Below are 19,415 nucleotides of genomic sequence, written 5' to 3' on the forward strand. Positions count from 1 at the left end.
GACTTGTCATTAATCGATGCCTTCGGTGTACATGGAATAGTTGGCCAAATGGTAACATGGAGGTATGGAGATGTTTTCCTTTTCTTGTAGCACTCGAACTTAGAGAATAATGTAAAGAAATTTATTACATTTTTGTCAGTAAAATATAGAGAAATATCTCATTGAGAAAAGTGTAATTTTTTTTAAACAATAACATTTTTGGTTATCATTTCACTAGTCAAAAATACAAAAATGGACAAATTATAGAACCCGGTACAAATAAACCAAAAATCTGAAGGCGTTGTTTCCTAGTAACACCCGTCTTTTCGTAACTGTATGCCTGTAAGAGTTGTCGTTCTTGCGGGACGGTATATCAACTTCCGGGATTAAAGTAATAGTGCGATTATTTCTGAAAAAAATATTTATTGGCGATGGATTCTCTCATCATAAACTCTCCACCTTTGCCCATATCGCCCAGAACAACTGTAGAAGATATCATCAATCATACAAAAACGGAAAGAGTTTTTACGACAAAACAACCTCAAAATAAGCGGTAGCTAACTGATACTCTCCCAGCGTGTTGTCGACACGATTCAGGCACGGCGGATTACTGCAAGTGCTTCGTTTAACGGTAGGCCTAACGAAAACGTGAATGGCACTAAATTCTCATCTTATTTTGATGAAGTAGTCCCAATAATTAATGTGTGTAGTAATTGAACTGAACAATCTAATTCTTACCCAACAGTAACTGTTAAAGATGTTGAAAAGTATTTGATTCATAGCAGTAACAGGACTGAGGACTCTGAGAAAATGCAATGTTATCGCCAGTATATCCGTGGGCTCAACTTTTATAAAGAGGGATATATTCACAAGATTATGCTCAATGAAATAAGCGATGACAACAAACTTTGCTACATACGTTCCAAGTGCTACCCGTCCATGCAAAAGGGACTGTATGAAAAGTGGATCTTGGCTACTAAGTGATAAAAGCCCACTGACCATGTCCAGCGGGGTAAGGAGTATAATTTAAATACTACCCATCATTTAATTTATATAAATATAATTGTATACATACTCATTAATGTTATAATATTGATAATGTAGTAATTATTTATTACTAGCACAAATCGCATATATAATAATGAACATATAAATGACGGCCACACAGGTCCGGTCCTTCCAGACACACAGTCCGGGAAGCGAGACACAGGCACAATCGTTCCCGCACGGTAGGCTGTCTGTTCTCGAGTCGACTCAATATCTCTCTCCGCGCATAAGAGTTCCCGCGCAAGGGGAATAACTCAAGTGGTCGTTACCACAATAATATCAATATACTTATACAGGCTATATAAGTATTTTTTTCATTCCACTCTACAACAGTACTTTGGATAATTTGATTCAATTACATAAAGTTTTATTGGGAAACACAACTTTAATCAGATATTTTAGCTTATTTGTAAAGTAAGTACAAATCTGATAGAAATGTGAACTGCTGAGTCTGTTTTCTTGGGTATAGAACAAATAGTTTTAGAGGTAATGGAAACCTGCCTCTGGTGAGACTTAAATCTGCAACTTTGAGGAGAGCTGGATGCCTAAGGCTATACAACCATTACTTGCTGTAAATAAAGATCTGTATATTTCAGGTGTGGGGAGGCTGTACGCATGTAGCAGGGCTATTGTTTGCACTGGAAGGTCGGCCAGGAAAGAAGGTGTTGGATGAGATGGAAGAGTTACCCTGTACATCCAAGCCTTGCCAATGGAACAAGCCGAGCTAGAGGAAAAAGGAAACAATGGCAATTAATGACATAAACTTTAAAAGAATAAAATATGAAAAACACATCATTTAGAAATTCTTTATGTGCCAAGCTTGGGAACAACTCCAGGGCTGCAATATTTAATATCATCCCTCTGGTATCGGAACATAATATCGATGTAGAAAGTGATTTAAACATCTCGAATTTTGAAGAAGTTGAAACAAGTGAACATATTGTCTATGAATCAGATTCATATATAGATTTAATGAATACAGTTAAAACTGTACCTGAATCAGAATACGTAAGTTTTTTATGCACAAAAGAAAAAGGACAACATGAAAATCCACTCTGGTTAACAGCAAGGACAGGCCGAATTACTGCCGCTACATTTCATGACATAAAAAGCAGGAAAATTTCTAATAAACCCGACAATATTGTTAAGAAGTTTTATGTCATAACCATGCATTTGACAACAAAACAATAGAATGGGGGAGGAAGAATGAGCCAGTTGCTAAGACGAGGTGTAAAGCCCATATGAAATTAAAAGAAAAGAAAGTTGTCCATATAATGGGGTTGGTTTTGTCATCAGAAAATACTTACCTGGGTGCAAGTCCAGATGGGTTAGTGAGTTGTGGATCTGAACAATACTTGCTAGAGGTTAAATGTCCCTATAAATGGAGAAATTCTTCTCTGTCTGATGCTTTAAAAGACAAAAACTTTTACTGTGCTGACAATCAAAAATTTCAATTGAAGAGGACCCACAGGTATTTTATTTAAGTGCAAGGACCAATGGGTGTTTTCAATATAAAAAAAAATGTTATTTTTGTCCTATATATTATCCCAGATTTGATTATCATCCGGTTGCCGTTGATAGGATGTTCTGGGAAAATATGCTTCAAAAGTTAAAAGATTTTTACAGTGTTGAAATTGTGTCAAAGATGTATGGTTAACGTAGAATTCATTATTCATGACTGGATATGCTGTATTTGTTTATTGTGTAATAACTGTTCAGAGTTGTTAACAGCAAAGAAAAGAACAGGATTATTTGTTTTGTTGAAGTTAAGAATGTCAAAATATACATAACTGTAGTGTATAATGATTTAGAATTATATCATCACATTAAAAAATACAAATTAGGTGAATTACGTCTTCATATACAGGTTCATTTACAATGAATTTGTTAAAAGGGAACCATTGATAGATGACTTTTAGAAAAGCGTTTTTTATTTACAGGTGACCTTTAAGGCAGGTTTGACTGTACTAGATAAAGTACCAACTTCGCTTAGAAGGCACATAAGAACTGCTTTACAGCTCTTTTTAAGCCAGAGTACCAGTGCTCATATCTTAAAATTTATTAACATGCATATTTCTTAAAATAAACAAGTACCAATTAGGTAGAATATAACATTTTATTCTGCAACAAGAGGAGGCAGCAAGTTAATCAAAGCTGTGCAAACAAAGAAAACATGGTCAGCATATTCGCTAAGAGCCAAAGGAATTACACCTTGCAAAATTCTAAAGTTTTTGATTTGTTCCATTTTCCTTTCCACATGTATACGGGCTGCAGCAATCCTTCGTGTAGTCTCAACTTCTCCTTTGCTGAACTGAACTTTGGTCTTGAATGGTGGGCTGTACAATTTCACACCTTTTTGTTTCAAATCGGATAAACCCTTTGTCAGCCATTACTGCATCCCCTTTCTCTAACTGATGCATCTTGTTATTTCTACATCAGAGGTGGAATCAGGCCATAGTTTTGACAGAAAAACCACTGCACCAGTGGAACTCACGCCAATTAAAGTTTTAAATGTATTGTGTGATTTGTAGCTAGAGTATGTTAATGATTTGTTTTCCAGTGACGATGTACTTTGAATAAATATTTCTGTGCAATCAGGAACAATTCTTGTATCAGAAAACTGTTTAAAAGACTGTGGCACTCGCATCTGAAGAATATTCAGTTGTGGTAATACAACAATAGACTGCAAGCACTCAGACATGAATAATATCCAGGAATTCAATATCTTGGATACAGTACTGGCAGAAATTTTTAACCTAAGTCCTTCACTAATAAACCAAGACGCAGTCTCATCATTACAAGTAGAAACTCGTCAATACGCCTTAGTTTCATTTTGCGACCCAGGCCATGTGTATTCATTTCACCTATAGCTTCTGTAGAATGTTTATCAGCACCCTGTTCCATTAGCGATTCAAACAAGGCATGAAAAGTTCAGGTAAACCAGTATAAAACAAGATCAAATCATTGGAGTGGCTGATACTCTATATAACTAAGTCCGGCATCCCAATTTCAGTGCCAAAATTTGTCACTGCCTGTGTGGCAAGTTTTGTTCCACTGCTGCTGCTACTGGCAGTCACCATACAAGTTCTGTAGTAGTGTTGGGCAGCTGAACTTGTGCATAGCTGAAAAAACAACAGGTCACAGGTGTTTAGGTTTGCACATATGTTATGTAAAGCATTAAACATAATTATATTAAAAATTTATAAATGAAATATGATCAACAAATCTACGTGTTATAGACAAAGATTCATAGGTTTAAATGTGCAAGCCAAATTAAAAACTACTAGGCCTTGATATTAATCCCTTGCATGACTTTTTGAAGTAAATTTATAGATATGAATATCATGTTTACTATGTGATTATTTTGCTATATTCTTTATCCATACTTAATGTATTATTATTACAATTATATTATAAATTTGTTAAGTTTATAATAAATTGTTGGTCAACTTGATGCCTTCTTCCTGATCCGATGTTAATCCCAAATGTTTAATGTATTTTGTATCTTTCACTAGTGCGTACCACTCATAAAAGATACTGAAATATTAGACACACTTGTGAAATGTATTTGTTATTACTTGAGACACCTTTGAATATCCTCTAAATATACGAATAGAATATAACATAATGAATACAACATTTTGGTATTCAGAATATCGTCACATCATTTTAGCAGTTATTTACAGTCAAAACAACGCTGAAACAATTATAATGAAATTAAAATATCTCGCATGCACATACACATATAAAAATCAATTTGAGTCGCGAGAGAATTGTTAACGTCAATTTTACAAAACTGGCAGAATTTAAGTGTTTATAAACTGAAATATTCCTAGCATCAGTCATGATGAATGATCAATAATGGTGATGATGACGATGATGATGCCAGCAAAGTCGGCAAAGCAAAGTTTTAAATTGACTTAAAATATGACCCAAAAAACATAAATCCAAAAGCATCACTGGCCCCAAAATGTCACAGTTCCTTTTTATTTGTTATTGACCCTTCCAGTGAAATAAGATACAGCTGAATTGGGAAAAGAGTTATTACAAGAATTTGATGAGTCGGAACAGAAGCAGGCGATTTTGTTACCATGTATCATTGAGGTAGAAGTGGAATCTCGTGTTTTCTTTTGCCAAATCAGCAAGAATTTGACAGTTTTTTAACAAACACGTAGCTCCCTTATGTCAAGTATGATACGTTGTATCAGTGTTAAATAATCGTCAGTAATTAACCACTGGTATATAATATACATTATTTTAGATAAGACCTTGGAATAAACAACACGTGTTGGTAAGTCACGGGTAGATGTACAAACTTGAAATGTCGGAGGTGTATTTAGGGAGGGTCGATAAGAGATATAAGATATAAGGTTTGTGAACATGTGTGTTCGGATTTGTAGGATTTTACATATATGCATGATGATTAAGTATTTGATTGATTTTATCTGGCATTGTTTTTGGACACGACAAGGGGATACCTGTGCTACATGTTCCGTGTCAGGGACATTTGACGACATCTTTATCTCAATGCATTGATCATTCCCACGAGTTATCATGCGAGGGCAAGTCGGGTTAACAGCTTCATTCACTGCTTTGTTTTGTTACGACACTGACGTTACAGAATCACATGCACATCAAGCAGGATGTATGATAACAAACATAACAGCATTAAGACCTCTATCACCAAGGATAAATTTTACACATTTGGAAAACCATGGAATTTTATACTAATTAAAATCTCCTATAAAGAGCTGTAAAATTGAAATCATTTAAAAAGCGCCTTTAAAGCAAATTTGCCAATAGTATAAGTTATCGGCAAGTTTCTCAACAATTTTAGAATGGACTGCGCATGAAACAGATTAACATAATTGGTAAGTAAAATATAATCTGATCAATATAATAGTTTTCAAGATGATTTTGCATTGAATATCACACCTAATAAATCATTTTTCTGGTGCCCTAAGCTGGAAAAACACTTAACATATGATAGTGATAGATATTTAACTTCATTACTTCGAATCAGAACATAAAAAACAATATAATGAAACGAACATCTTTGAGATTACTTTTGTATGGTAAACAAAGATTCCCTACAAACTAAAGATATTTAGGTTTGATCAAACAATACAGATCACGTGACACGACACTTTCTATTTACATATACTTTACCAGGAGTATATGATACAAACATGATAAAGTACAACAAACGAAGTAATTGAATAGGTTTTAATTCATATGATAATTCACAATATGATCTTGACATCGCTGATGAGTCCAAGGAGGACGAAACAACTGTATGATGCAGTTTAATTTATTGTTTGGCTCTAGTGTATCAAGCACATAACAACACAATTGTTGACTAATGTGAACTTTTATTTTTAAGATAATTTGGTCATAAGGACAAAGAAAACAAAAATCGATTTGCTTTTTTCCTAACATATATGTTTGTTTACGTTTGCTGTCATATTAAAACAAGTCAAAGTAGGAAAACAGACGAAATTGCTATAGTATGCTAGAAAATTAGTAGGTTTAATTAGACAATTAAATTTGTTTGAGCTTTAATGTTATTTTTTTTATTTTATTTGATTTATCAAGCACGGGTGCTTAAGGTATCATTTGATTGTCATTTCTGTTATGAAATGATAAATCAGCAAATTCTTCCTAAATTATATTCTAAATTGATTTGTGTCTAAGAATGAGAATCTGCAGATCTGCTGATATATTTTACAAATGAGCTGTGTTGCCTTGAACTCTCTGCTCATCCCAGTCTCTTGTCTTCGAGTATTTTGTTGTGAAAATAAGATATCCATGCCTTGTAAAATTAGGATTTGCAATCTTTTGGTTAAAAAACTGACCCAGTCAAAAGGTAACTTCCCACTGTGACATCTCTGTCCTTTATAAATGCGTGTTATATCATCTTATCAGCTACGACACAGTGACATCTTACCGTTGAACTGAATGTTACATGAACTCACCTAAAGCAATCGTCAAAGTGTTTACATTGACGGCGACTACTAGTATCACAAAAAAGCTCCTTTAGACCCTACTGATACGACGTAAGTACACTGATCAGGATAACTGACGCATCAGGTTCATCACGTTTAGCATAGTTTATAGAGTGTAGTGTCATTCACTCTGTCCTCCTTACTTGTGAATTTTTAATTGCACTGAAACAGGGTGTATCGACCTTCCATTCACATATTGATATAAAGTTGTACAAATTTCTTGAAGCATGTTCTGAATCGGTACTTAAACTGGGATGTTTTTGTTAGCATTATGTAACACCTTGTCAATGTTTTCAGCTTAACTCGGCCATATTTCTTGTATACTTCAGCTACATGATTTCCTTTATACAATACAATACAATAAGCTTTATTTTGTGTCGTATATGACAAACAAAGTCAACATTAGCTCAGAGGAGCTATTATACATACATATCAATATGAAAGAAAAAACAAAAACAAAATGTGAAACATACGTGTATGGACATAAAACATGCACAGAGTAGTAACTCGAGATGTTAATTACGGGATTTCCATTGATTAAAATGTACATAAAGACACAGCATATTTAAGTTATGAAAGCACTAATGGTTATAAATTAAAATGGCCCAGAGGTCTGGTAAGTTGGGCCAGTATAGTCCCCACAAACCAGGTCCCTAGTCCATAAAAAATGTATAGAAACAAACAGTAAGAAATAAACATTGGCAACATAGACCAAATGACAAACACACAGAAAGCAGATCAAGGTGTCATTTTGGCACAGATAGAACAGGAACATATCGGGCCATCCCAGGTGTGGATCAGCCTCCTGAATTCTGGGTAGTATTCACACTTCCGTAATTCATTCGGAAGGCTGTTCCACACCCGTGCTGCCTCAAAACTAAACGATTTCTGTCCATACTTGGTAGACTTTACATTTGGCACAGTGACTGTGTAGTCCTTCCTAAAATTATAAATAGACTCTTTAAATTTCACCAGATCTTGAATGTATTCAGGGGACAATTTTTATAAAATTTTGTAAACTTCACAGCCCATGTCTTTAAGTCTCTTGATGTGTAAAAGAGTAGTTTTACTGTTTGTTAAAAGCTGAATAAAAGACGACTCATAATCACTTTCAACAAATCTTAGAGCACGCTCATGGATCTTTTCCATCTTTCGCACACTTTTCATACTTGTAAAATGACAGACTAATGGGCAGAACTGGAAATTTGAAAGTATAAAAGAATTATATATAACTTTTCTGCCGTGTTTATTTAAGTAAAGTTCCAATTCTTTTCAGAACATTCAATTGTCTGGAGGCCTTTATACATAGCTCCGAGACATGAAAGTCAAAATTTAAAAGTGCATCAAAATTTTACAGTTTTCTCAGGTAAAATGGTTACATTATCTATTTTGAAATTTGCAAATGCCTCCATTGATTTTTTACCTACACATAGAGCCTGAAATTTTTCAGGATTTGCCCTCATTTGGTTCTTGTAAAACCATTTAACCAAGTTTGAACAGTCTGTTTCAATAGCTTTTTTTAGAGTGAGGGGATCTTTGCTAGAGTTACTGATGGTGTTATCATCAGCGTAACTATATAAGTTGGATGACTTGACATGTAAAAACATATCATTAATGAAAATATTGAAAAGTAAAGGACCCATGATTGAGCCTTGAGGGACACCTTTCAGCACTTTTATCCAGTCACCGCATTTGGAACCCAGCCTAACCTGCTGAATTCTGTCACTCAAATAGTTAGAGACCAGGTCTACTGAGCCAGAGCTCAGACCATAAACCTCAAGCTTTCTGAGCAGCAGATCATGAGGAAGGCAGTCAAAAGCCTTGGATAGATCCATGAGTATGGCGGCGACATACTCCTGGTTATCCAAGGCCTTTCGCCAATCCTCAGCTAATCTCATCAGGGTAGATTGACAACCAAATCCTGGTCGAAAGGCGGCTAGAAAGGAATTAAAAATATTACTGAAGTATTGCACGAGTTGGTCACTCATACTCCTTTCAAACTTTTTTGAGATACATGGCAAGATACTGACAGGCCTGTAATTTTGCTTATCCATGGCATCTTTCTTTTTATAGACAGGGACCACTTGAGCCATTTTAAGTTGACTTGGAAAAGTACTGGATTGGAAACTGAAATTGATCATATTGCAGAGTGGATGACTGATCCTGTTATTACAAGCCTTCAGTAGTCTGGCCGAAATTCCATCAAGGCCTGTTGCCTTTTTGGTACTTAACTGCTTTATTCTTTTGTGAACATACACAGCAGAAACTGGATTAAAATCAAAAATGTTATTTTCAGGACTTTTGATATTGGTAATGAAGTCGTCATCATCTGCGACATCACCACCAATATCACTAGCCACATTTACATAAAAGTCATTTAAAACATTACACACTTCAGTCTGGTCGCAAACAATTGTTTAATTTTCTTTCAAGATAATGTTATTGTCAGCACTATAGCCATTTTTGGAGAGGAAAGGTTTGATGGTGCCACCAGCACACCTTTCAATAAAGTAGTTTCTCAAAGACTGTTTTCGGATCTTCGTCACCAAATTTCTTTGCTGTCTATATATCTCCCAATTATGTTCTGTTTTGAACTTCTTATACTTGTTAAAAAGCATACGCTTACGATAAATAGCTTTACGAAGAGAGCTATTAAAAAATGGACATTTCTTTTGCCTCACCTGCTTTTCCTTAATGGGGGCATGCTCATCTATAACTTCCATGAATAGTTTTTCATGAGCCCAATAAATATCATCTACATCTTCAAAAAGTAGAATGAAAAGGAATGTTGCAAACATCATCATTAAAAGCTTTTTCATCAAAGTTTTTGAAACTTCTAAAACTTTTCTTTCCCTTGGGCCTTTAAAGACAGTAGTGATCATGTTATGCCAATCACTTAGTCCAGTGTTAAAAGACATGGTACTACATAAAAATTGACGACTATTAGTTCAAAAAATACATCAACTAATGATGGATTGCTATTTTTCATGAAGCAAGTAGGATTCTTAACTAGATTTGTCATGTCAAAAAGGTAATATAAATCAGATAAAATATTTTCTGATAAAAGCATATTTACATTCATATCCCCAGCTATCATAAAGTGATCATACTGTGAGCTGATTCTATCTAAACCAATTGTCAAATCGTCAAACACAGATGGTTTAGAGTTGGATGGGGGATTGTATACTCCTATGATGGCCGATTTCCTATTGTTGATGGTTACCTCCAACACTATAGACTCCACCAGCTGGAACTCTAAGTCAGGTCTATGTCTACAGGTAAATTAGAGTTTACAAAACACATGAGGCCACCTACACGGTCAGACATATCCTTACGAAACGTCCTGAAACCTTCCACTTGAAATAGGGATTGGTTAAAATGTTAACAGAAATCAACAAAGTAAAAACACTTTAGTTATGAACAGTCAAAACCTCCTAATAGGTCTTTCAAGATGGAAATAATTTAATTTACATGGTTTCATGGATCGATATTCAAGCTACATTTCCAAGTATACAAATCTTAAGTAAGATATCCTCACAAGTTATGCTGTTTGATAATGTTCGCCTATGACACATGAAATGAAAGCGAACCGGAATTAACGATACATTAAGATTGTTCCTAGCATGTCCTTATTTTTTATGCCTGAGGAAAAGATAAGACGTCCATAAAACAGTCTCGCCTATGGTGTTAGTTGTCTGCCTGATATGTACAGTGGCATAATGTATTTTTAATTTGATTAAAATACATATCTTAATTTACCTCTCCAATACTTTCCGTTCATTGTGATTGATAAGATAAGAAGGAATAATCTTATTCCTGGCAGTCAGGGACAATGACATTACCTATACACTGATGCTGTTATATTCTGTCGTCATAATCTTCTTCTAGCGTGTTGACATATTGGTATTTTATTAACTGCTCAATAAACACTATAATAACAAAACACTGACTAAATCAACTTTGTAAATCTCTCTAAATATGTTGAACCCACTGTAACCAGATCTAACCTTATGATTTTATTAAATATTATCGGTGAACATTGAACAATTAAAATATAGATACTGAACTTTGTGAAAGTCATTTTTGTATTACCTTCGGCTATTTTAAAGCATGCACGCGCTGCATATTTCTAAGTTTCACATAGACCGAAACGAGATATAAAGATATGACGAGTCATCTTTTATAATAAAAAAATGAGAGAAGAATTGAAGTTAATACGTAACAACTTGTTTATTAACAAAATTTGTAAAACAATAACAGCTATAAATTTAAACACGTGTATAACTTGTCATGAATAAGGTCATGATGAGTGTGATCAGTTATGTAGAAAAACCAGTTCCATCTTCGATAAATGAACCAAACTTTTTGAACAAGTCCAAATCTAATTACTTTTCGTTAATCACCGTCACAGACCGATATTTAGCCAAACGCCGGTTTATCGAGATGGTCCGGCAAGGTCTTCCCGTCTTCACTTAAACCCCTAACTTCAAGGATGGACACCGTACCACTGACTGTCCCCGTGCTCAGTAGTAAAGGTTTACCATTAGGGCTGTGTTGTGTAGGGACGAACCTGCAGCAACAGAAATACCACAACTATCATCTTAAACAAGTAGTCAATGACATCTCAGATTGATTTCTATATTTTTGTTTCTTAACATTTGTTATCAAAATATTGTCAGTTTCATATGTGTATTCTGTTGTATGTTCTCGGTGCCTCCCACGACCATCCATTCACTAGGTTCATTTGGAACAGCACGATATACATGCGAGTCAATAAACTAGCTTTTAACAGATTATGCAATGTTTCAGCAGAAAACGGAGAAACGTTTGAAATTATTGTTTGATGACAATGCCAGTCTTTGGCTTGGTTGGTAATTATAACATACGTACCTTAAATCCTCTGGATCTACAGAGCTGATAGCACGCTTATCGTACAAGTCACTAAAAGTCTCATCGGATCGTGTAATACCAGTCCACATACTCTCAAATTTCAAACTCGTGATGTCATCAGATATTGAGTAGACTGCGATTAAACCAGGCCTTTCAATTCCCAAAAAGACGAGCGTCGTATCACCAATCTGTGCGGCTTCAACACCTTCTACCTCAGGTCCCTATTTAAATCAAAGATTTGAAACTGTTCTATATCTTCAGATCTTATGCAAAACTTATTATTTCAATAAAGGTGTCAAATCAACTGGGTACTCTTTTTGTATTCATTGTTTTTCAAGTACTGCACACTACGATGTGAGAGTTCTTGTAATATTACTTGCGAGAAATTTTCCTTACTTTGTTAATATCGCAAGACAATAGAAGCCCATTAACATACATACCTTGTTATCAGATCTTGAATCTTTTGTTGACGAAACTATTTCATCGTTCTGCTTCCCATCAGCATTAAACATTGGTAAATGTTCCATTGCTATCATTTCCTCTACCTCACTTCCGGTGTCGTGCACGAGGTCAAAGGTAGCAAGATCAAAAATTGACATACTTCTTCCTCCGAAAGCGTACAGTACATCGTATGTGTTCCCAACCTTCCCCTCCAAGTTACTGACACTCAAGCGTCCTGTACAGTAGAAAGGAACGTCTTGATAGGTACATGCACCCTATAGAAAACCGCTTATTTTCTAATATCTCGATATTATCAAATAAAAAATTGAAACGGCAGTTGCGAAAATGTTTAAACAGTTTCCATATGTTTCATACTAGCATAAAATATTTTACAAAATCAAAGCACACTAAGTAACTCTAGACAAGATTAATCTAAACTTTAACCCAACTGTTTCGTAATTCATAGAGGAACATTACTGAATCTAAATTGTCGGAACTGCACAGAGTGAATTTGTAATAAATCAGAGTTATTGCTTGGGTGCCGTCATGTCACCCCGGGTACGTCAGCCGTCATGTCACCCCGGGTACGTCAGCCGTCATGTCACCCCGGGTACGTCAGCCGTCATGTCACCCCGGATATGTCAGCCGTCATGTCACCCCGGGTATGTCAGCCGCCATGTCACCCCGGGTATGTCAGCCGTCATGTCACCGCGGGTATGTCAGCCGCCATGTCACCCCGGGTATGTCAGCCGTCATGTCACCCCGGGTATGTCAGCCGTCATGTCACCCCGGGTATGTCAGCCGTCATGTCACCCCGGGTATGTCAGCCGTCATGTCACCCCGGGTATGTCAGCCGTCATGTCACCCCGGATATGTCAGCCGTCATCTCACCCCGGGTATGTCAGCCGTCATGTTACCCCGGGTATGTCAGCCGTCATGTCACCCCGGGTATTTCAGCCGTCATGTCATCCCGGGTATGTCAGACATCATGTTACCCCGGGTATGTCAGCCGTCATGTCACCCCGGGTATGTCAGCCGTCATGTCACCTCGGATATGTCAGCCGTCATGTCACCCCGGGTATGTCAGCCATCATGTTACCCCGGGTATGTCAGCCATCATGTCACCCCGGGTATGTCAGCCATCATGTCACCCCGGGTATGTCAGCCGTCATGTCACCCCGGGTATGTTAGCCATCATGTCACCCCGGGTATGTCAGCCATCATGTCACCCCAGGTATGTCACATCCGAACCACTTACCTAAATTATCGTTACTTTGGAGAGTTCCGTTAAATCCATTCCTCTCCGCCCATTTGGCGATCTCGGATGATTCTAAGAGTAAAGATGATGTACATTATCGTATATCACATATCATTAAAATATAGCATTAGCGTTAATGAATTACATAGACCTTCTATAGAAAGTACTTTCACAACTAAGCACTACCAGATTGACTTCATGAATGATAAGTTTCCCTGGGGATTCTGGTATACATGCCACAATTTTTGTCTATATATAAAGATTTCCATTCGTTTGTTGTCACGTCTTGTCCAGATACGTTCTAGATTGAATATGATGACTATTTGTGATTCCAAGGAGATTACAATTAGTTCCAGGATGTTAGTTTTAATTATTGTTCGATTTAACAATATGTTGATAGCTTTATATGTAACATATTAATAACCAATTTGTCAGAGGAAAACGAACCAAACCTTACCAGCAATTGCCAGATGGGACACTCGTGATTGTTCACTGAAACCTCCAGCCCCCGGAATATCAGAATAGTCCTTGGTGTCACCTTCGTTAGCTGTTAGTAGATAAGACTTATCCCCTAGATGGATCGCCTTGATAGAATCACATAGGTACATTCCCATCACAGGCCAAGCACGAATGTTCACAGCTATAGAACAAAACACAAAAGGATTTTACGGATTTGCAGGAAAATATAGCTACAATCACTTCCATTACAAAATGAAGATGTCCATTTTTTCTACTTTTCCCACTTATGCATGTTTCTTTAACATTCGCAAAGGAACGTCTCTTGTCAGATTTAAATATTTCCCATGAGTAAGCTATTTGTATATTTACCGTTATCTTCATCACTGGCATCTAACTTTGAGTTTGTCCAGTTTTTGTAACCTAGTGGGTGAATGGCAACAATTTCTTCGTTGATTATGTCCACTTCCGCTACAGCATTATTTTCCTGAGACAGAGAAATTTTACGTACGGAGTACTTCATATGAACTGTGTTTAAATCATTATTGTGTCCGTGCTCTGTATAACTAAATTAATGTAGCATGACTAACGTTCCGTTATATGTTCCTGATACTGTAAGAGGGAGAAATTAATGGAAAATAACACCAAATAGAAATTGTGTACTCAAGAAGAGAGCTCGTTCGCGCGTGTGTGTTTTGATTGAAAAGAAGAGATTTTTTTTAATCTTGGAATTTCAAAATCGGAAATATAATCATGATTTATATTTTAATTTTATTTTTATTTTTACGCGAATTACATTTACCTGTAGTCCTACATACGCGATCTTTTCATCCTTACTGAATGTGATAAATTCAGGTTCTACATCGTTGGAGAAGGAGTTGTTATTTTCCCTGTATACAAATCTGACTCCACGCGCTACGAGGTCCTGCCATCTAGGAAAAACCAATTATCGATCATGGTGATCATGGTCAGAAGTTGTTATTACGAATTTAATCTGTTAAATATTTGAATTTCTTTCTAATGGGACATATTTGAAACAATATCGTTTTTTGTTCCTGCTATGATTTAGTAATCATGCAGTAGACATAAGTACATTATTTTACACGAATTTCCATTTCATATGAAATTTATGAAACGAGGCTAATACGTTTTCATTTTATCTACCCTAAAGTGAACTAAGATAAAAGTAACAGGTTTTTAATCTTCTATAAATTACTTGTACAAAGATTAAAATTAAACTGTTCCCTTTGAAAGCCAATTTGGGGTCAATTCTTTTGAAAATTATCTTGTCATATGTATATATACTTACTGAGTGTTGAACTTTTTGAAGTCGAGTCTTGTGTAACTAAATTTACTCTCTGCACCTTGGAGTGGCTGGAAGTTGATCAAACCCACTGCACCCTCCGGATCGACGAAATGAGTTCCATTGTAGTATGCTTCGGCTTCAACAGCTACGACGATTGTTTGGCAGTCTGATGTGGGCAGAATCATGTCAGGCAGGGATCCAACTGTATGATAATAACAAATCTCAGACCTTGTACACTGTTTTATAGTTTATTATAATGCTACCGTAATACATACATGTAAAGTGTGTTTTACATACATACATACATACATACATACATACATACATACATACATACATACATACATACATACATACATTCTTATATGTCAGTACGACTTCAAAAGATGAAAAACGATCAACAATGTTTTGAAAACGATATAAATCTGATTAGGACATTCCGTTATTTCATCTATCAACTTGTGAAAAGAATACTGTTTCTTTGGAGGTTATAGAAGCAGTTTTTTTACCTGTGATTTATCTATATTACCTGCTATCACTTAGGCAACATCCAGAGATTGTTTGTCATATTACCTGTGATGGTGTGGACTAGGTCAGGAGATTGTCTACTAGTATATATATTACCTGTGGTGATATAAACTAGGTCAGAGGTTATTATTAGTATCTATATTACCTGTGATGGTAAGGACTAGGTCAGGAGATTGTCTACTAGTATATATATTATCTGTGATGGTAGGAACTAGGTCAGGAGATTGTCTACTAGTATATATATTACCTGTGATGGTAAGGACTGGGTCAGAGTTTGTCCACTAGTATATATATTACCTGTGATAGTAAGAACTAGGTCAGGAGATTGTCTACTAGTATATATATTACCTGTGATGGTAAGGACTGGGTCAGAGATTGTCTACTAGTATATATATTACCTGTGATGGTAAGAACTAGGTCAGGAGATTGTCTACTAGTATATATATTACCTGTGATGGTAAGGACTGGGTCAGAGATTGTCTACTAGTATATATATTACCTGTGATGGTGTGGACTACATCCAGAGTTTGTTTCATTTTATCGTAACGTCTGTAAACCTTCACCATTCCGTTCTCTTTGTTCAAAAGATTATCCATCGAAACAAGCAGGTGGTTACCACAGAACTCCACGTCCAACAGTTCAACATCCATAATCATCGTCTTTAAGATCATCGTCGGATTGGAAGGATCGCTGATATCGTAAGCATGTAGTAGATTACCGCCTGACAAAACATCAAATATAACTCGTGATAACCGCTCCATTATAGAAATACTAGACGGTCAAAGAGACTGTGACGTCACATTGCTTATTCTACTCGTGCACTGTTTCAGCTTTTACTGAGATTGCACAAAAGAAGAAGATAATATCATATTTCAATACAAATTTAGAATTAGATATCGCAGATTAATAAATAAAACTTGATCATACAGCTGATTCTTCCTTCTGGAACCCGTCATTGGCCTAAAATTTGAAACCTTGCAGGCGACTGAGGAAAATTCAAAGTGATAGAAAGAAAAGTCAAAATCTATAGGGAGAAATGTACTAGCCCCATTATCAAATAATTTTCTTGAATTTCAAGATAAAGGACCTAAAAGTCTAGCATCTACAATCTCGAGGATTGTACAAGAGACAAGAGTGAATAGAACCTTTTAAACAAATTTGGAATAAGATATATTTTTTTTCATTTTTTTTAAAGAAAAAGCCAATCTAAATGTCGACTGCAGAAAATCCCAAGTGATCAAAAGACTTATAAAGCTAATGCACATCCTTATCTACACTCTGGCTTTACTTTCGATATCAATTTCTCCTCTGACACATTCTAGGTTTGACATCACTGTTTTTCTACCAAACATTTCAACATACGATTTGACAAGTTAAAACAGAAAAAAGCTAGAAAGACTTACCAATGACGTAGACAACATGTTGATTAGGGTCGTAAGCTGACTGAGTGGCTGAACCGGAGTTATACTTATATTGTCCGACTCCATCAATATAAGCATAAGGCAGGAAAATGGTAGACATTTCTTCCAGATGGATCTTCTTCAAAGGTGCGCATGTTGTCACGGTAATGCAAACTGCCAATGTAAAGATGAAGACAATACTGTTTAGTCGTGCCATGATGATCCTGATGTTGTATTCTGTATGGAAATACTTGACAGAAGTCCTTTTATAGAGGCACAATGTGACCTCACCTTGATCCAGAGGTGACGACCCTGTTAAACTGTATAGACATATCGCTACAAAGTACATCGTACGCATGACGCTGATGTGAACACGCATGGGGAACCTGTGGTTACTATTGGGATACTTAACATGTTATCTTGAAAACGACGTATCAGCAAAAAGTATGATTGGACAAATTTAATTTTACTGACTATCACGAATAATTGGATCATCTATACAATTAATCGTTTTATGATGTTTTAGACGAAATGAAAGACAAATAACGGTCTTACGCTGTTTCTAGGTGATCTATTTACTTGTATTTCTCTTCCCAGTTCATGTTTCAGAAACTCTCTTCGGATCAAAACTATATATTTTTTTTAACTGCAACAAGAAAAAAAAGACAACACTTAATGACGTTATTAAAAATTACAGTTTAATGCGACATTATAAATAATAAAAATAACTTGAGAAATTTTGAAAGAGATACAGTCTTCAAACGTAATAAATCAGCATCTTCACATGTAAAAGGTCAAGGCCATCAAAAATAGCGAGTTGATCATCGTCCAGGTTTTTTTTAAAATCTAGATTAGTCTTAGATATAGCACCACAAAATATAAAAGTATACGTAACATCAAGAAAGTGCCAACATGGCGATATAATCATAATACAAACTCAAATTCCATAAAACCAGGGCAAGATATTAACAAAAAAGATATTTACACGGAGACTCCTGAATAAGTACAAGGAGAATAAGGCCATGTGTTCCGGAAGGGTAAGCGTCCTTTGCTTCATCGACGACACCTGCCATGTAAATCTTGGTCAATCCATGTTAGTAATGCTACGTTCTCAAATGATAACAAGGTATACAACAACAGAACCAACAGGCAAACTAACGAGCATCACAACACTTCCAACTTCATATCACACAATGAAATAGAATATTTCTGAATGAGATCACTATGGCGATCAGAAAACTTTCAGCAAATTTTCAGCAAATGCATCTTTTAAACCCCTGTGTTACGAGTTTGTCAGTCAGTTGACGACTTCTTGCACGAAAATCGTAATAATGGGAACAGGTCGTTGATTATCGATTCAACTTTGATATGTAAATAACATAGGGAGGAGATACATGGTAAGCAGAACAAAGCTAAAAGATGTATAACACCGCATCAACACAAAGGAATGTCAACAACGTTTACTATACAAAGACACACACACGTGAACAATGTCCACTACAGTGTACATACAAAGTAAAGTAGACCATTAACTTCGGTCGTATCGCTGGATATCTGTTATATAATCATTCTACCGGGAATATAGGTATTACTACATAGCCTTACATGCCTGGAACTTTGTTTGTAACGTAAGTAAGGTGTGATGAAAGGATTCACACAATGTGAATAGCTCCTTTTAATACAAACTTAGATACAGTAAAGTCAAGCAATGAATTAGTCCACATCATACAGCTGTTTCCAGGACTCTCCAGTGATATCAAGGGCTTGGATTATAAAACCTTGGACGATACTGAAGATAATCAAAAATGATAGAAACAAAGGTCGTCAAAATCTAGATAATCATTTTAAACTTCAAGTACGAGTGTTCTTAACGTGATGACAGTGATTGTTAAAACGACCAGAAATGATGTGTTCTGCCTGTGAATGGGAGTGCTTTATCAGACAAATACAGACTATACAATCCTGGTACTACTGAGAACTCGACATTCTTTGAGATTTAAAATAGATGATTTACAATAAAAATCTTTTATAAGAGGATTGTCGTCTCTTTACGTTATTTCCTTCTCTTGTCTAGTTTCATATTTGAATTAATTATAGAGCCTATA

General features: G+C 35.8%; 1 protein-coding gene and 1 pseudogene across 1 annotated transcript; one reads left to right on the forward strand and one right to left on the reverse strand.

Annotated features, from left to right (window-relative positions):
* Positions 1 to 410: 410 nt before the first annotated feature.
* LOC132555558 (uncharacterized) lies at positions 411 to 1,826 on the forward strand (annotated as a pseudogene).
* A 2,181-nt stretch (positions 1,827 to 4,007) lies between these two features.
* LOC132555559 (uncharacterized) lies at positions 4,008 to 17,527 on the reverse strand. Its single transcript, XM_060219908.1, has 14 exons — positions 17,314 to 17,527; positions 16,410 to 16,631; positions 15,386 to 15,584; positions 14,879 to 15,008; positions 14,449 to 14,563; positions 14,078 to 14,260; positions 13,621 to 13,692; positions 12,362 to 12,597; positions 11,922 to 12,142; positions 11,461 to 11,601; positions 10,142 to 10,303; positions 9,713 to 9,953; positions 8,459 to 9,430; positions 4,008 to 4,148 (listed from the first exon to the last, which is right to left on the reverse strand). Exons 1-14 carry the CDS (start codon positions 17,525 to 17,527, stop codon positions 4,008 to 4,010), a joined length of 3,249 nt encoding a protein of 1,082 aa, XP_060075891.1.
* Positions 17,528 to 19,415: the final 1,888 nt, after the last annotated feature.

The sequence above is a fragment of the Ylistrum balloti genome, unplaced genomic scaffold (assembly GCF_031769215.1).
Source record: "Ylistrum balloti isolate Yb309-2 unplaced genomic scaffold, AGI_CSIRO_Ybal_v1 Utg370504, whole genome shotgun sequence".
In the NCBI taxonomy this organism is placed as follows: domain Eukaryota; kingdom Metazoa; phylum Mollusca; class Bivalvia; order Pectinida; family Pectinidae; genus Ylistrum; species Ylistrum balloti.

Bases quoted from the DNA above. Each gene is read 5' to 3' on its own strand.
- LOC132555559 (XM_060219908.1), bottom strand. From the start codon at position 17,527: ATGGCACGACTAAACAGTATTGTCTTCATCTTTACATTGGCAGTTTGC. The intron at 9,954-10,141 runs GTATGATCACTT...ATTTTTATGTAG, and splicing joins TTAGATAGAATCAGCTCACA to TACCATGTCTTTTAACACTG. The intron at 9,431-9,712 runs GTGAGGCAAAAG...GTTTGCGACCAG, and splicing joins CCCCCATTAAGGAAAAGCAG to ACTGAAGTGTGTAATGTTTT.